The sequence below is a fragment of the Martes martes genome (genome assembly GCF_963455335.1).
Source record: "Martes martes genome assembly, chromosome: 7".
NCBI classification, from domain to species: domain Eukaryota; kingdom Metazoa; phylum Chordata; class Mammalia; order Carnivora; family Mustelidae; genus Martes; species Martes martes.
Genome location: NC_137894.1, coordinates 68,560,762 through 68,576,780, shown reverse-complemented (window position 1 = coordinate 68,576,780; position 16,019 = coordinate 68,560,762). Strand labels below are relative to the sequence as shown.

At 33.5% G+C, this 16,019-nt stretch overlaps 1 protein-coding gene across 1 annotated transcript in view; it reads left to right on the top strand.

Moving 5' to 3' along the window:
• Positions 1-16,019, top strand: part of TRPM7 (transient receptor potential cation channel subfamily M member 7) — a 113,061-nt gene that overhangs the window by 67,556 nt on the left and 29,486 nt on the right. The window contains exons 21-27 of the mRNA XM_080807310.1: positions 888-1,166; positions 6,881-7,055; positions 8,963-9,089; positions 10,171-10,355; positions 11,167-11,299; positions 11,931-12,646; positions 14,918-14,988. Coding sequence (XP_080663436.1) covers positions 888-1,166; positions 6,881-7,055; positions 8,963-9,089; positions 10,171-10,355; positions 11,167-11,299; positions 11,931-12,646; positions 14,918-14,988 — 1,686 coding nt within the window. The remainder of the gene's footprint in view (positions 1-887; positions 1,167-6,880; positions 7,056-8,962; positions 9,090-10,170; positions 10,356-11,166; positions 11,300-11,930; positions 12,647-14,917; positions 14,989-16,019) is intronic.

Below are 16,019 nucleotides of genomic sequence, written 5' to 3'. Positions count from 1 at the left end.
CAAATACTATGTAATTTAATTTATATATGAGATTTAAGAAACAAAAGCAGAAACAGACCTATAAATACAGAGAACAAAATGATCATGGGGAAGGAGGAGAGGAGAGATGGGTACAGTGGGTAAAGGGGAGTGGGTAGCACAGGTGTTTAGTTACGGAATGAATAAGTTCCAGGGATGAAAGATAACAGCACAAGGAATATATAGGCAGTGGTATTGTAATAGCATTGTATGGTAACAGATGGTTGCTGTACTTGTGAGCAGAGCATAATATATAGAATTGTTGAATCACTGTGTTGTATACTTGCAACTAAGTTTCACACTAACGTGTGTTAACTGTACTTCAGTTTATTTTTTTATTTTTATTTTTTTTAAAGATTTTATTTATTTATTTGACAGAGATCACCAGTAGGCAGAGCGGCAGGCAGAGCGAGAGAGAGGAGGAAGCAGGCTCCCTGCTGAGCAGAGATCCCGATGTGGGGCTTGATCCCAGGACCCTGAGATCATGACCTGAGCTGAAGGCAGAGGCTTTAACCCACTGAGCCACCCAGGCGCCCCTGTACTTCAGTTTAAATAAATACTTCGAGCGGTGCCTGGGTGGCTTATTGGTTAAAGTGTCTGCCTTTGGCTCAGGTCATCTGGGATCGAGCCCTGAGTTGGGCTACCTGCTTGGCGGGCTGTCTGCTTCTCCCTTCTCCACTCCGGCCTTGCTTACTCTCTCTTTCTCTCAAATAAAATCTTAAATGCAAAAATACTTTGAAATACTAAAAGATATATAAAATTCTATTGTGATATTATAATTGAATGCTGATACATGTTTTAATAGGAAGAAATTGATATCTTAAACAATTCAGTTTAATTTCTTTTTTCTTTTTTTTGTAAACCTGTAGATCTTTATGTCTGAAGCTGGAAAAATAAGCCAGAAGATTAAAGTGTGGTTTAGTGATTACTTCAATATCAGTGATACAATTGCCATAATTTCTTTCTTCATTGGATTTGGACTAAGATTTGGAGCAAAATGGAACTTTGAGAATGCATATGATAATCATGTTTTTGTTGCTGGAAGATTAATTTACTGTCTTAACATAATATTTTGGTATGTGCGTTTGCTAGATTTTCTAGCTGTAAATCAACAGGCAGGACCTTATGTAATGATGATTGGAAAAATGGTAAGTTGAGAGGCATCTGATAATACTTATGGGTTTATTGATATTTTTTCTCAAAATCCTAAAAACCTGTCCTTAACATAGTTTTATTTGAACTGGAGTATGTTATTTCATGTTTATTTGCCTCATACTTCAAATTGGCCGATCCTCAAGACACTGAATTTTGAAGAAAATATGTGATGGGATAAGATTAAGAAAACCATATTTTATTCGTTTTATCTTAAAATGTCTTAGTTTTTAAATGCTACTTTCTAGGGCTATTTGAGATCAGAATGAAAAAATACAAATTTGTTAGCTACCATTTGTGAAATTATTTTCATCTTTACTAATGCTACCCTAGTCATCTGGCACCTTCAGCAATCTAGTAAAATCTGTTTACTTAACAACCACTGCAGCCTATCTTCAGTCTACATTACAGCTAGAGTAATTTCAAAATGCATATCTGAGTATGTTACTTCCCTTCTTAAAAAAATCATACGCTTTCACATTACCCCTAGAGATCAGTATACTTAATGAAATCCATGAGTTCTGCCCAGTTTGACTGTTGCTTTTCTTTATTTTTCCAATAGGAACATCTTTGCTTTCTTTTAAAGTGTCATCTCTTACCATTTTGACCTCTGATCTATGCTATAGTCACACAGGCCTTTCTATGTTTTCTTCAACATATCCCCTACCAAGGTACCATAAACTCATGTTCTTCTTTCTGCCAAGAATGACTACCCTCATCTACACTCAGATCATTAGCTCTTTCGGTTACATACAGATCACATTTTCAACATAATTTTTGTTTTGGGGAGAGCTTTTTTGGTCCTTTCCCACTAGATCAAGTTTATTAGCTTTGAAGTTTTATGGGACCTATGTTCCTCCTCTACAGAATGTTTATCTCTGTGTCTAACCATATTTTAAACTATTTTTTACTAGATTATTTATGTACTTCTCTAGACTATAAACTCCTTGGAGTAGGAACCTTGTCTGGAAAAAAAGACATAAAAATAGTGAACATTCATTGTGTTTTAATAGGTTGATTTCTCTTAATTTTACACGCTTAGCAGCAGATTATAAATTTTAAAATCTATATCTTCCACCAAGTAGTTTTTAATGTTTATTTTATTCTCACTCCTGCGCAAGATAGTATAATAATTATTAGGATAGTGCCTCTGAACTTTGTGAAATTACATATCTCATTTTTTATTTTACCAGTCCTATAGTTATTTTAAATAATTGTATAATCTAGTTTGGAGCTTGTCCTACATAAGTATTTTTAGGAGATTTTATATGGTATTAGTAAACTATCCTTGTGGTTTATTGATGAAATTAGTGAGTAGGGGACATAGGGACTCGTGGAACAAGATAAATCTGGATGCTTTTATTAAAGTAGTGGGATATGATCTGTTCTTTGAAAGCTTCAGATAGATAGTAAAAAGACACAACCTGACTGGAGCTTCTTTTATGATAAGGAGTTGCTGGTTAGCTGTCAAATTGGATAAAAGGGCCTAGCCTGCATATCATGAAATATTGAAAACTGGGACCTTAGGAAAGGATAATATAGGGGAAACCACTGAAGAGTTTCTCCTCCACCAAATTTGATTTTTCTTTTCCATAGAAGTGAGTTGACATTTCTTTATCTTCCCTTACTATTTTGGATAGTCTTTACAGTGCATGGATGCTGAAAGCAGCTAGTCAGATTATTTGTTAGATGATGATTTTCAGTCCTTGGGGAGAGACTGAAAAAATCTCCCAAGTGTTTCTTTTGCTGGGCTCAGGTTCCTCACGCTAATCTTGTTTCATTATTATGTATTTGCAAGATAATGCTAGCTAAACAATACTACCTGTGGTTTATGTTTTTAGGTTCCTCTTTCCTCCTATCTTCACTGATTCAAACTATTTTTTAAAGGTACAGCCAGAACATTTTTTCCTGATATAAGATGTCCAATATCTTGCTTTCTTACTGGCAGGGTGGTTGTTTTTTTAATGTAAATGTCAGGTTTAATGTGTAATTTCTTATGCATTGAACTGAAAAATCTTAAGTGTGTTGTCCCTACTTCTGCCATAAATTGCTTTCAGTTTCCAGTGGTCAAAAAGGCAAACACTGTTATACTATTGTTTGTTTTAATTTTATTTTTCAGAGAGGGAGAAAGTGCACAAGCAGGGGGAGTGGCAGGCAGAGGGAGAAGCAGACTCCCTGCTGAGCAAGGAGGCTGATGTGGGACTTGATCCCATGATCCTGGGATCGTGACCCAGGCCAAGGGCAGACTCTCAACAGACTGAGCCATCCAGGCTTCCCTATACTGTTGTTTTTGTAAAAGTAACTTTTCCTTCCTTATTCTAAATTTATTCATTGTAGAAAATTTTAGTAAATACAAACTACTGTCCAGAGGCATCCACTGTTAACAGTGTGGCATATACTTTTTCCATCCTTCAGGACATACAGGAATACATGCTTGTGTGTTAAACTCCACACAAATAAATGTATATAATAGCTTTATCAAAGTAGACTCGTTATATGTGCTGTTTCTCAATTTTTTTTAAAAGATCTGCTCTCTTTTAATAAATATAAAAGTCTATTCCTAGAGTTTTTGAAACCCTTTTCCTTAATTGTGGAAAATCTTTGTCTTCTAATTTAAATTTTCCTTCTGAATAATCCCACTAGCTCAAAGGATTATTACCATTATCAAAATAGGATTTTTAAAAAGTTTTCTAAATATAAAGTTTAATTATTTGCTTTTTCAGGCTACACATTTCCCTTCCAGTAGAATGTGTCCTCTGTTTCCCCGATCGAGAATTACTGGTTTACTATTTGTCATTTCAGAGAAGTACTCATTATTTATCCATTTTATATTCTTTCATAAAGTTGTGGTGTTTGCAGGAAAAGTTAGGGGATTTAGGCCTGTGGGAAAGAATTAGTTTTAGCGGGGCACCTGGGTGGCTCAGTGGGTTAAGCCTCTGCCTTCAGCTCAGGTCACGGTCTCAGGGTCCTAGGATCAAGCCTCACATGGAGCTCTCTGCTAAGCAGGGAGCCTGCTTCCCCCTCTTTCTCTGCCTGTTTCTCTGCCTACTTGTGATCTCTCTCTGTCAAATAAATGAATAAAATCTTTAAAAAAAATTAGTTTTAGCATGCAAAAAGGTGCTCCAGCTTTCGTTGCCTACCAAATTATTTAGTGATTTAGTGGCATCAGGTTAATGTAATGGTATTGTACAGTAAATTAGAGGTATAGGAAATACAGAAGTGAACAACCGTAACAATAAAAGATGGAAATTGGGAAAGTAGGGAGAAGCCAGGAGAAAGAAATAGAAGCTGTCTGGATTTTCATCTGAATCTTGTCTCTCATGTGCTTCCAGCACTCCTGCCAGTTTTCCCATCTAAGTTATGAGGAGTTTGAATATATATTTCATTTTCTTCTTTATCTGTGATCTTTAGAACTATCCTCCACCAGGATTATTTGTCTTTCCCCTCTTCAGCCAGTCATTTATCACATCATTTTCTGTTTCTCCTAGTGCCATTTTCCTTTTCTACCCCCTTTAGAACATTCAAAATGGTTAATATTCTAATTACCTGTTTAACTAGGTGCTGCAGAGTGTAAGAAATTCTTCATTAAAGTATACCTTTAAATAATAAAGGAGATGAATTTTATAATAATAGGTTCCTAGATTAATTTAACCTTGTTTCTTTTGTCATTATGTATCTGTTATATGCTATGCACTATACTAAGCTGAAACTACAAAGATGAATAAAACATGGTGCAGAGCCTCGTAGAACTCACAGTTTAGTACATAAGACAAGCATGTGAACAGATAGATAGCTACAGAAAGATAAACTTGTGTGAAGATTGATGAGATAGTACCTATTTCTGTCATGAAGGCTTTCACAAAGAATATGGTATTTGAAAGTTTGGCAAATAGGAACTTTTCCTGAGCAGGGAATTTCTAATCAGAGAAAAAGCTTTGAAAAGTTTAAAGATACAAAAGATGAAAATAGAAGAAATATTCCTTTATTAATATCATTAATAAAGATCACACTTAGGGAAACTGCGTGGTAAATGCTAACCTTTTCCCACTCACTCCATGTATCTGTATATTCAAGCTAGAAATCTTCATTTTATATATGTGAAAATGGGATATTTAAATATTTTTAATTAATTAAATTTAGATCAGGTATAAGGAAGGTTTTCAAATAGGCTTTATGTGAAAGGTGTGAAATCCAGAGACATCTGTGAATCATTAGTCATAGACTTTGAATAATTTTAGGATACCTCAGTACATATTTGAATATAGTATTGAATTTTTGACTTGGCCTTTTTGTTTAATTACAGAGAAATATTTGGATTCCATAGTATTTCAGATGTCATGAATAATGTTTTGATGATTTGCCTTTTAAAATATTTTATCCCAAGATTTTGTTGAAACCTTGTTATGACAGCATACATTCTCTTTAATATGTATGTTAAACCCTCAAAGAAGGCATTATTTGACTATTTTACAAATAAGAAAACTGAATCTTGGAGAGTATTAGGACTCTTCGATTGCAAGTCTCAGAGACTCAACTCTAAAAAGGAAATTAATAGGCAGATTTGTAAGAATTGTTAAGATGAAGAATCAAGTCTAAATAATTACATATAAATATTTTGTAATTTTAAAAATTAAAAAAAAAAGCAAAACTATGGTCTTTACCTTTCACATTCCTGCCTTCCATTTCTACTCTCACTATATATTCGTTTGAAAAATTTATGTAAATGTCATAATACTTTTTTAGGTTATTTTATTGCAATTATTTGTTTTTTAGGTTGGTTTATTGTAGTCATTGGTAAAGTACAGATTTATTGTAAATGTAGTCTACCTTGATCTGTGTGGATTTTCCCCTCATAGATTATTTGTGGATAAATACTACATTGTTGGAATGAGACAACATTCATTTTTTTAGATATAAATGCTGAGCGCTTGTACCCCTAATTAAGTGGATAGAAATTGAAGTTCTATTATGGGATTTCAATTCACTTTTAGGTGTCTTGAGTAGTGATTTCGAAGTGGACAATTTGGCTTAAAAAAATTATTTTTCATTGATTTATTAGGTGATAGTCCAATTAGGCTTTTTTTTCACCTTTGTTTAAATTAAAGAATTGCAGACTACCTGATTTGTAAAAGGACTTTTTAACCAGTTAATTGGTGTCACTGATTTTTTCAACACCCATGCTGATAATTCCAGTTTATTATTTTATTTAGCTCCTAGAGGTTTTCACAGCCCAGGATAATGGATCATGGTATAGGGTTCAAGATGAGTGAGAAGAATGTCTTTCTGTGTATGAAGTAGGCAAAGGACAGTTATCAAAGGAGGTAGAAAAGTGAGTCTGAACCTCCAATACAACAACACTACAGTTTTAGGAAAGAGCACTTACAGAAATTGATTCCATGAATCTGCTCATGTATCTATACCTCTTTAAATCTTCATGGACTCAAGATAGGCAGACTCCAGTTGGAACCAATGATACAGTTCGTCATATAGAATGTGCCTCTGACCTGTCTAGCTTCACACATCACCTTTTACCGTAATCTTGATGTTAAGATTTATGTCGTGATGAGATTTTCCTGAATGCTAGTACTAGGAGTGAAAAGAAACTCAAAGACTCCAGTTATTTATTAGGACATTAGAACTATTTTAAGATGAAAAAGTTATCATTGTTTTTAAATTCCCATGTTTTTTAACAGTGTTCATTTTTTAACAGGTAGCCAATATGTTCTACATTGTAGTGATTATGGCTCTTGTATTACTTAGTTTTGGTGTTCCCAGAAAGGCAATACTTTATCCTCGTGAAGCACCATCTTGGACTCTTGCTAAAGATATAGTTTTTCATCCATACTGGATGATTTTTGGTGAAGTTTACGCATATGAAATTGACGGTAAGGGTTTATGTTTATAAATTCATCTTTTGGTTATTTTGTGTTTTAAAGTCATAATTGCATTACAATAATATTACATATTTTCACAGGTCAAACTGTTATTACAAACCTAAGCCCTCCCAAATACATTCATTAATAAGCCCAGAAAAAATCTATAAAATTGAATCCAAAAATGTATTTTAGAATTTTTTCAGCCACAAATGGGAATCTGGCCTAACCTGCCTTATACAATAAGGATATTTATTAGCTCATGTAACACAAAGTTCAGAGGTAGAATGGTCTTTGGAGTTTGTTAATTCATAGTTAAGAACACCTGTTCTTTTTCATTCTACTGCGTTGTAATCACAGTGTCTGATTGATACGGGTTTCCTTTCTGATTAGAGGACTGTCACTAGCAGTGGGAGGAAAGAGACAGTGTTTTCCATGGTTCTCTTAAGGGTAAAAAGTCCCTTTCTCAAAAGGCTCCTAGTAAACCTATTCCTTAAATCTCATTAGCTCAAATTGGCTTTAGTCGTATCTATGAAACAGTTGTGACAAGGATGATAGGATTATAGTGATTAGACCAGTCATGGTAGGTTGGATAAACTCTTAAAATAACAAAATCCAACTGTGAATACATTCTCTGCATAAGGTAATAATTTTTTTAAAAAATTGTTTTAGCTAATGAGGCTAGATAACTTGTGGACATAGGTGATGCTGCTGGCTTTCGGGGATGTTCTTCTACTGAGGTCCACAGTTGCACTTTAGAATCTTTATTTGGTTAGTTTGCTCTTGATCTCTTTTGCAGTTTCTCTCCTGTCTTTACTCCTCCCTTACCCCACACAGTTGTTTCTCCCTACCTACCTATTTACAGGTGATTAGGTCAGGGGATGGGTACCTAGTGGTCTTTAGTTGTTATCAGGTTTTGCTTAAAACAGTGAAGTTTTACCAGCCTGGTCAAACTTTGTGTTCAGTGCTTTCCTGTTCAGTGTCATTTTCAGGTTTTCATTTTCTGCCCTTTTTCTAACGTGGCTCTGGTTTAGTTGTTATAAAGCATTGAATGTAACTTTTTAGTCTCCCTCATTCTCTTCCTTGGGTATTTGCTACATCATACAAATCTGAATAGAATGGAAATGCATTGATAAAACTTTTTAAGATTGAAAGAACCTTGTGCATTCATTTGCCTGTGAAACAATTTGAAAGGAATGATATTGCCATAGAGTGTTTTAATGGTGTGTATGTTCTTAAATGATTGCTATAAAAATACTAATTGTATTGTAAGCATTTATATAAAACTTGTCACTAATTCATGATTATTTAATTCTAATCCTTACGCTACTTAACTTGTTTTGCTTAATTCTTTAATACTCCGTTGGGTACTAAAGCTCTTGTTTTCCTTGCTTTTTTATTCAGCTGTGTTTTGGCTTCAGAAACATTCCTGGTGGGGTTAATGAAAAGCAAGGAATTCAGACCTAATCATTGTATATATTGACCACTCTTTCAGCTCTCTTGTGACATAATAAGATTAACTCAGTGATCTTTATATTTGTAAATTTACTGTGAGTTTACTATACTATTTTATAGTTCAGTTATTTTTCTTACAGAAATGATAAAGTGTGGCTGAATCTGGAGATTTTATTCTACTTACTGTTCCTCAAGCTAAACTTTGCCTTGAAGTGCAAATATAACACACAACTATGTACCTCCTCCTCTGGAATAGAGTAGTAGAACAGATACCCATATCCCTCACAAAATTTTTCTGTGTTGGAGTATTTTTAAGTTTGTATTCCAAGTGCTTGCCCATAATCTTTTTACTGGAGTCTGAAACAGATTTGTACATATTGAAACTTCCTTCAAACAAACAAATACTAATCAAAAATAGTTACTGGTGTGATTACTGTATCTAATTTTTGTTCTTCTTTCTAAAGTGTGTGCAAATGATTCCACTATCTCTCAAATCTGTGGTCCTGGAACATGGTTGACTCCATTTCTTCAAGCAGTCTACCTCTTTGTACAGTATATCATTATGGTCAATCTTCTTATTGCATTTTTCAAGTAAGACTTTTATTCAGTTGCTTATTGTAATGAGATTTAATATATAATTCTTATTTTGAAGGAATTATACAAAATTTCAAATCTAAAGATTTCCTTGAAGTTTAAACTACTATAATTATCTTTGAAAATTACAAATGAGAAGGCATACTTTTTCAAATTAAATGAGACTTTAAATTTGAGACTTAACTATCTTTCAACATGCAGTTCTTTTATAAATTTAACTTTTATTTGGGAGTTATACTAAGTTGCCAAGGAATACACACGTTCAGTATATAAAACAAAAAGGCAAGTCACCAGTAATCTCATTAATATTTTGGCATACATCTTTCTGTTTTTTTATGAATATATATGAATCATTTTTTCTCTTCAAAAATAAAATTCTTAATATTTTGTATACTGTTTTTGACTAAGCAAAACTTGAATATTATTCTACATTAATAAATATCTCTCTCTTATTTTTAATGCCTACCTGGTATTCCATGATGTAGAGACCCTAATTTTTCAACCAATATGATAACATTGTTTAGTTAGGTTGTTTATAATTTTTTGTTCCCCAAACTATGTTGTGGTTAAATTCTTGATCATTCCTTAATTATGTCCTTAGATTGTTTTCCTAAAAGTAGAACTATTCAGTATGCATTTTTAGGACTTTGCATTTAAGCTAAAGTAGGCGTGCATCCCCAAATCTCTGCCAACACTAGGTATTATTATCTTTAAATTAAGGTTGCTGATTTGGTAGTACATAAGATTATCTTGTTTTTGTAGGCACGTATTTTGTTGCTACTGAGATTGAATATTTTCTTATAGTTTTATTATTTACATATAACTTTAAAATCTTAAGATCATATTTTCTGCCCATTTTTCTGGGAGTTTGTAATTATAAGACCCTCAACAATACCAAACTTGTGCCTTATACTTACTGCATATGTTTTTTCCAGTTTTTCATTTGCTTTTTAGTCTTGTGTATGGTAGAGTATTCTTTTGAATCCTTATTTAGAGCAGAATTGCAGTAAAATCTTTAGTATTTAAAATTTTATTATGTGATTTAGCTATGTTTTATTTTTATTCTTTGTTATTCAAGCAATGTATATTTACAAGTGAAGGCAATTTCCAATATTGTATGGAAGTACCAACGTTATCATTTTATTATGGCTTATCATGAGAAACCTGTTCTGCCTCCGCCACTTATCATTCTCAGCCATATAGTTTCTCTGTTTTGCTGCATATGTAAAAGAAGAAAAAAAGATAAGACTTCAGATGGACCAAGTAAGTAAAATATATTAAGGGAAATGTTTTTATTTTATCACTTAATCAGTATTATACTGAAAGTTAAGTATTAATTTTACTCAGAAGACTTAATTGGTTAATTTTACTGATAAAAAGCTTTTGTTGAATTTGCCTGAGCATAAAGGAATTTTAAGTACAATACAGTATCTATAAAAGCGTATTTAGTATTAAACTTCTTTTTGAATATGGCATGTGAGTTTTTGTTAAAATGGTAATATAAACCATGACATTTGCTGTTCTACAAACCATTTTTTTGCTGCTCTGTAAACAACACTTTCAGTTTTTTCTGTATACTACATGAGACTAATCATCATATCTGTGCTTAAAATTTTACAGTGACTTTCTGTTCTACAAAGTTGATTCTTAAATCCTCTACCTGGATAAGTGAGGGAGAGGAATAAAGAGAGATAGGGGAAGAGTGGTTTTTTTAAAAATTATTTTTATTAACATATGTATTATTTGTCCCAATGGTACAGGTCTGTGAATCACAGGCTTGCACATTTCACAGCACTCACCATAGCCCATACCCTCCCCAATGTCCATAACCCAACCAGGAGAAGAGTGTTTTGTAGGAAGAGGAAATTAGAAGAAGAAAGGTACCTGAAACTGTTCTGCTGCAGAAAAAAAAATGGAAATACTTGTCCAGTGCTTTAGAAACATTAGAGTAAAAAGAGAAAAAAATTACAGATGATGGGTATAGTCTTATGAACCCTAAATCATGAGACTCATGAGCTGTAATTTGATATCTTGATAGTCTTCATTGATTTTTTTTTTTCTTTTCCCTCCTTAGAACTTTTTTTAACAGAAGAAGATCAAAAGAAACTACATGACTTTGAAGAACAGTGTGTTGAGATGTATTTTAATGAAAAAGATGACAAATTCCATTCTGGGAGTGAAGAGAGAATTCGTGTCACTTTTGAAAGGTTCAGAAGTTCTTTAATTATAATTGATTATGTCACAGTGGGTTCTGATATGCCTTATACATGGTCATTGTTCAATTTACGTCAAATAAGTAAGCTTAGTAATAGTTCTATATATCAGAAGACAATTCACTTCTTCTAATATTTAGTATAAGTCAGTAAGTCAGTTTCTTATTATTTTTTAACATTTGTTACAGAGGACAGAAGAATTAATGTTCTTTACTAGTCAGTGAAGAAAAGTGAAACTAGATCTTAAAGCTTTTTTTTTTTTCTCTAATGGCTTTGCTACATTCTGGAAGCAGATAGTATAGTTATAATAATGGTAATGGTATTTCTATGTATATGTAACTTTATACTCATTTTCATGTGTCTTACTTTGATGTGGGCAAATTATAATAATAACAAAAATGTTTTTTGAAATCTTGATTTTATCATAATAAAATCAGCACCAGACCCTTTTTAAACATTAGGTGTGTCTTTTATAAAGAAATAAATAATCATTTTATTTTATATCTTAGCTTATTTGAGTGCATGTAAAATTTCTTTTTACTGTTGTCATTTATTGAGATTACAAAAAGAGTCTCTAAAACATTAATTTTTAACATTTATAAAAAGCCTGTGTTTTTCCCTACAGGGTGGAGCAGATGTGCATTCAAATTAAAGAAGTTGGAGATCGAGTCAACTATATAAAAAGATCATTACAGTCGTTAGATTCTCAAATTGGCCATTTGCAAGATCTTTCAGCCCTGACTGTAGATACATTAAAAACACTCACTGCCCAGAAAGCTTCAGAAGCTAGCAAAGTTCACAATGAAATCACACGAGAATTGAGCATTTCCAAACATTTGGCTCAAAATCTTATTGACGATGGTCCTGTAAGACCTTCTGTATGGAAAAAGCACAGTGTTGTAAATACACTTAGCACCTCGCTTCCTCAAGGTGGTCTTGAAAGTACTAATCCCTTTCTTTGTAATATTTTTATGAAAGATGAAAAAGATCCCCAATGTAACATATTTGGTCAGGATTTACCTGTAATACCCCAGAGAAAAGAATTCAATTTCCCAGAGGCTGGTTCCTCTTGTGGTGCCTTATTCCCAAGTGCTATTTCTCCTCCAGAACTGCGACAGAGAATACATGGGGTAGAAATGTTAAAAATGTTCAGTAAAAATCAAAAATTAGGCAGTTCTTCAAACAGCATACCACATCTGTCATCCCCTCCAACCAAATTTTTTGTTAGTACACCTTCCCAGCCAAGCTGTAAAAGCCACTTAGAAACTGTAACCAAAGATCAAGAAATTGTTTGCTCTAAAGCTGCAGAAGGGGATAATGTAGAATTTGGAGCATTTGTAGGTAAGTTTGGCAAACTAATATTTGTATATCAATATTATTCCTTTATTAAAATTAACACCTTAGAGATAAAATAAATAGCTAATTAATAAAACCATGCACTTATATGGTAAGTGGGGACTGCATTTCATAGAATATAGTTCTAAAACTTTTAAAAGGAATCAGGTGGGGGAAAGAGATTGAATTGAGCTGTAATAGTTCTGTTGGCACATAACCTCTTCAGTGAATTTACTATAATAACATTTGCATATAAAACTTACTTGGTCTCTTACTTTTGATTTTGAGAATCTTATTGAATTTGGTTAACTTTTTGAAAGAACCTGAGTGATTCATAAATGTTAGATACTTAGGGAATAATAGAAAGGTACAGGGGAGGCTAGATAGAAATAACTGGAAAAGAGCAGTGTCTTATAAATTGGGTGACCATATAATGTTTCATCTCAACCTGTACACTTTTGATAGTGAAAGGGTATGCTAATAATTACAATTAGGGTAATAGGGAAAGCCAGGACTCTACTTGGAAAGTGAGGATTTATGGTCAGACCACTATTACCCAGAGAGGAGAGCATTTCAGAAAGGAATGATTCATTCTTACACTTCAGATAGCTAAAGTAAAATAAGGACTGAAATATATTTATTTTGGCAGTGATAACAAATTAATGGCCTTGGTGGAATCTGTTTCAGTAAGTGGTTGAGGGAGAAGCCAGATTATATTGAAATAAATTGTGAATGGGAGGAGGGAATGTAAAGAGGAGTACTTGGAGAGCAACTATAAAGCTCACTGTGAAGGTAAAAAGAAAGAAATAACTATACCGTGGTTTGTAGGTAAGGTTTTTTATTTGTTTTGTTGTTAATGATGGGGGAGACCTAAGCATATTATAATATTGACAGTGTGCCATACGGAAGAAGGTGAAGAGAGAATACTTCATAGAGCTAGCTAGGTCTCTAGTATTTGGGAGAATATAATGTTGTAACAGTCTTCCTATTAGATTAGTAAAGTTTAAAGTATTTAACAAGTTCTTAGATGGGGCGCCTGGGTGGCTCAGTGGGTTGAAGCCTCTGCCTTTGGCTCCGGTCATGATCCCAGAGTCCTGGGATCGAGCCCCGCATTGGGCTCTCTCCTCAGCGGGGAGCCTGCTTCCCCCTTTCTCTCTCTCTCTCTCTGCCCAGTCTCTCTGCCTACTTGTGATCTCTGTCTGTCAAATAAATAAATAAAATCTTTAAAAAAAAAAAAAATGTTCTTAGAAAACAACTTGGGTTGTTTGTGGGCATGACCAGAATGTTCTGAGGCATGAATGAGGCCCTCTGTCTCTTCAGGTTTGAATTTTTCCATCAGGTAGCTTCCTAACCTGGTCTTAACACTTGCTTGAGCCTTCCTAACTTAGAAGTTTACCTAGGAATGAAACATGTATGGAGATTGGTCAGAGAATATGGTATGTCTATATAATCTCCACATTGAGGTCAACCCTGTAAGTTATCTAGGTACTGAGCATCCTGATCTCTACTGCTAGACTGTGTGCAGTTCACTGTGGATTTATAGAGACAACTTTTCCTACATAAAATCTATCGCAATTTATCTTTTAACAGTATGATACAGTCTGTGTGTTAGTATATTGTCACTTGAATGAATATGCATGGATACCTACGTACTTATTTCTAGATACGGTGTGTGTGTGTATAGTGGATATATTATATGTGTGTGTGTATAGTGGATATATATGTGTAGTAAATATTATATATGTAATTTTATATTTTTTAAAGTAATTTTAAAAAATTTTTTATTAACATATAATGTATTATTAGCCCCAGGGGCACAGGTCTGTGAATTGCCTCGTTTACACACTTCACAGCACTCACCATAGCACATTCCCTCCCCAATGTCCATAAACCAACCACCCTCTCCCTACCCACCCACCCCCCTGTAACCCTCAGTTTGTTTTGTGAGATTAAGAGTCTCTTTGTAATTTTATATTATTAATAGTGAAAATAATTTCTTCCTTTTTTTCTTTCTAATTTCAAGCAATTCATATCACATGTAGGATTGTTTGAGGAGGCCTTTGACTTTTGCTGTTACTGTATACTGTACTACTCATCTTCTCTAGCTTCTTGACATATTTTTAGTATATATCCAAAGATCTACAGGAAACTTCAGACCCATCAAAACTACTTAGAAAACAATACAAATCACTTTTTTATGTAGACTTTAGGCAGTGACATTATTTTGATAAGAAAAAAGTATTTATTTTTTGTTGTAATTTTTTTTTTCTCTTTAAGGACACAGAGATAGCATAGATTATTTACAGAAGTTTAAAGAAGCCTCAAACAAGATAAAAGAAATATTATCGGTAAGTAAATCCTTACAACAGCACAATTAAATCTTATTTTGCTATTTGGGGATTTAGTTCAAAATAGAATTAAACTTTTCAGTAAAAACAGTTTTAGCAGAGACCATCACTTAAAGTATTTCAAGTATTTAAAAGCTGTACACCATTTAAAAAGAAGAAACAGGGCACCCAGGTGGCTAGGTCAGTTAAGCATCTGCCTTAAGCTCGGGTCATGATCTCAGGGTCCTGGGATCGAGTCCCACATCAGACTGTCAGCTCAGTGGAGAGTCTGCTTCTCCCTTTCACTCCCCCTTTGTGCTCCCCCCCTTACTTGCTTGCCCACTCTCTCTCAAATAAATAAAGTCCTTTAGAAAAAAAAAAAATAGAAAAAATCTGCAAATAACCTGCATTTTTAAATTGATGAAAATAAAAAACACCTATTTAACATTTCTCTTTTTAAAAATGCTTTTCCCTATATATTTCCCTGTGACTAAATACTGAACTGAAGTCTTTCCCAGGCCCAGAATTTTATTAGACCATAAACCTGTCTATCAGGGAACCTGTAGCCAAGCAGTAAAAAGCTATTTATGGCAATAACTACAATATAATGTGCAGGTGTAAGATATTCAATAAATGTTTGTTAAATAAATTTTTAAGTTTATGGCATAATGAGTAAGAAGTATTTCTTAACCGTTGCTTTCGTAAATACCCATAATGATAGTCTTAATATGAGGGAAAGGAACGAGTAGGGAATCCAGTTTGTTTAAAGTTGTATCTCTTGTTTTATCTTTCAGTTTCTTACAGGGAGGGAGGGCTGACTGGGAATTACAATTTAAAAAGCAAGAAGATATGGATGGAGTGAAATTGAGCATTCAGATGATAAGGATTAACAAGTATAACTTCTTTTATGGGAAGACTGACAAAATTGTTACACAGGTGTTTTGAGTTGGAAAGAAAGACTGCTAAAACTGTTCTCTGACTTACCATTTAAGAATCTGTGTATTTCATCCTATATAAACTATGCAAACCTTTTTTAATATTAAAGGGATAAA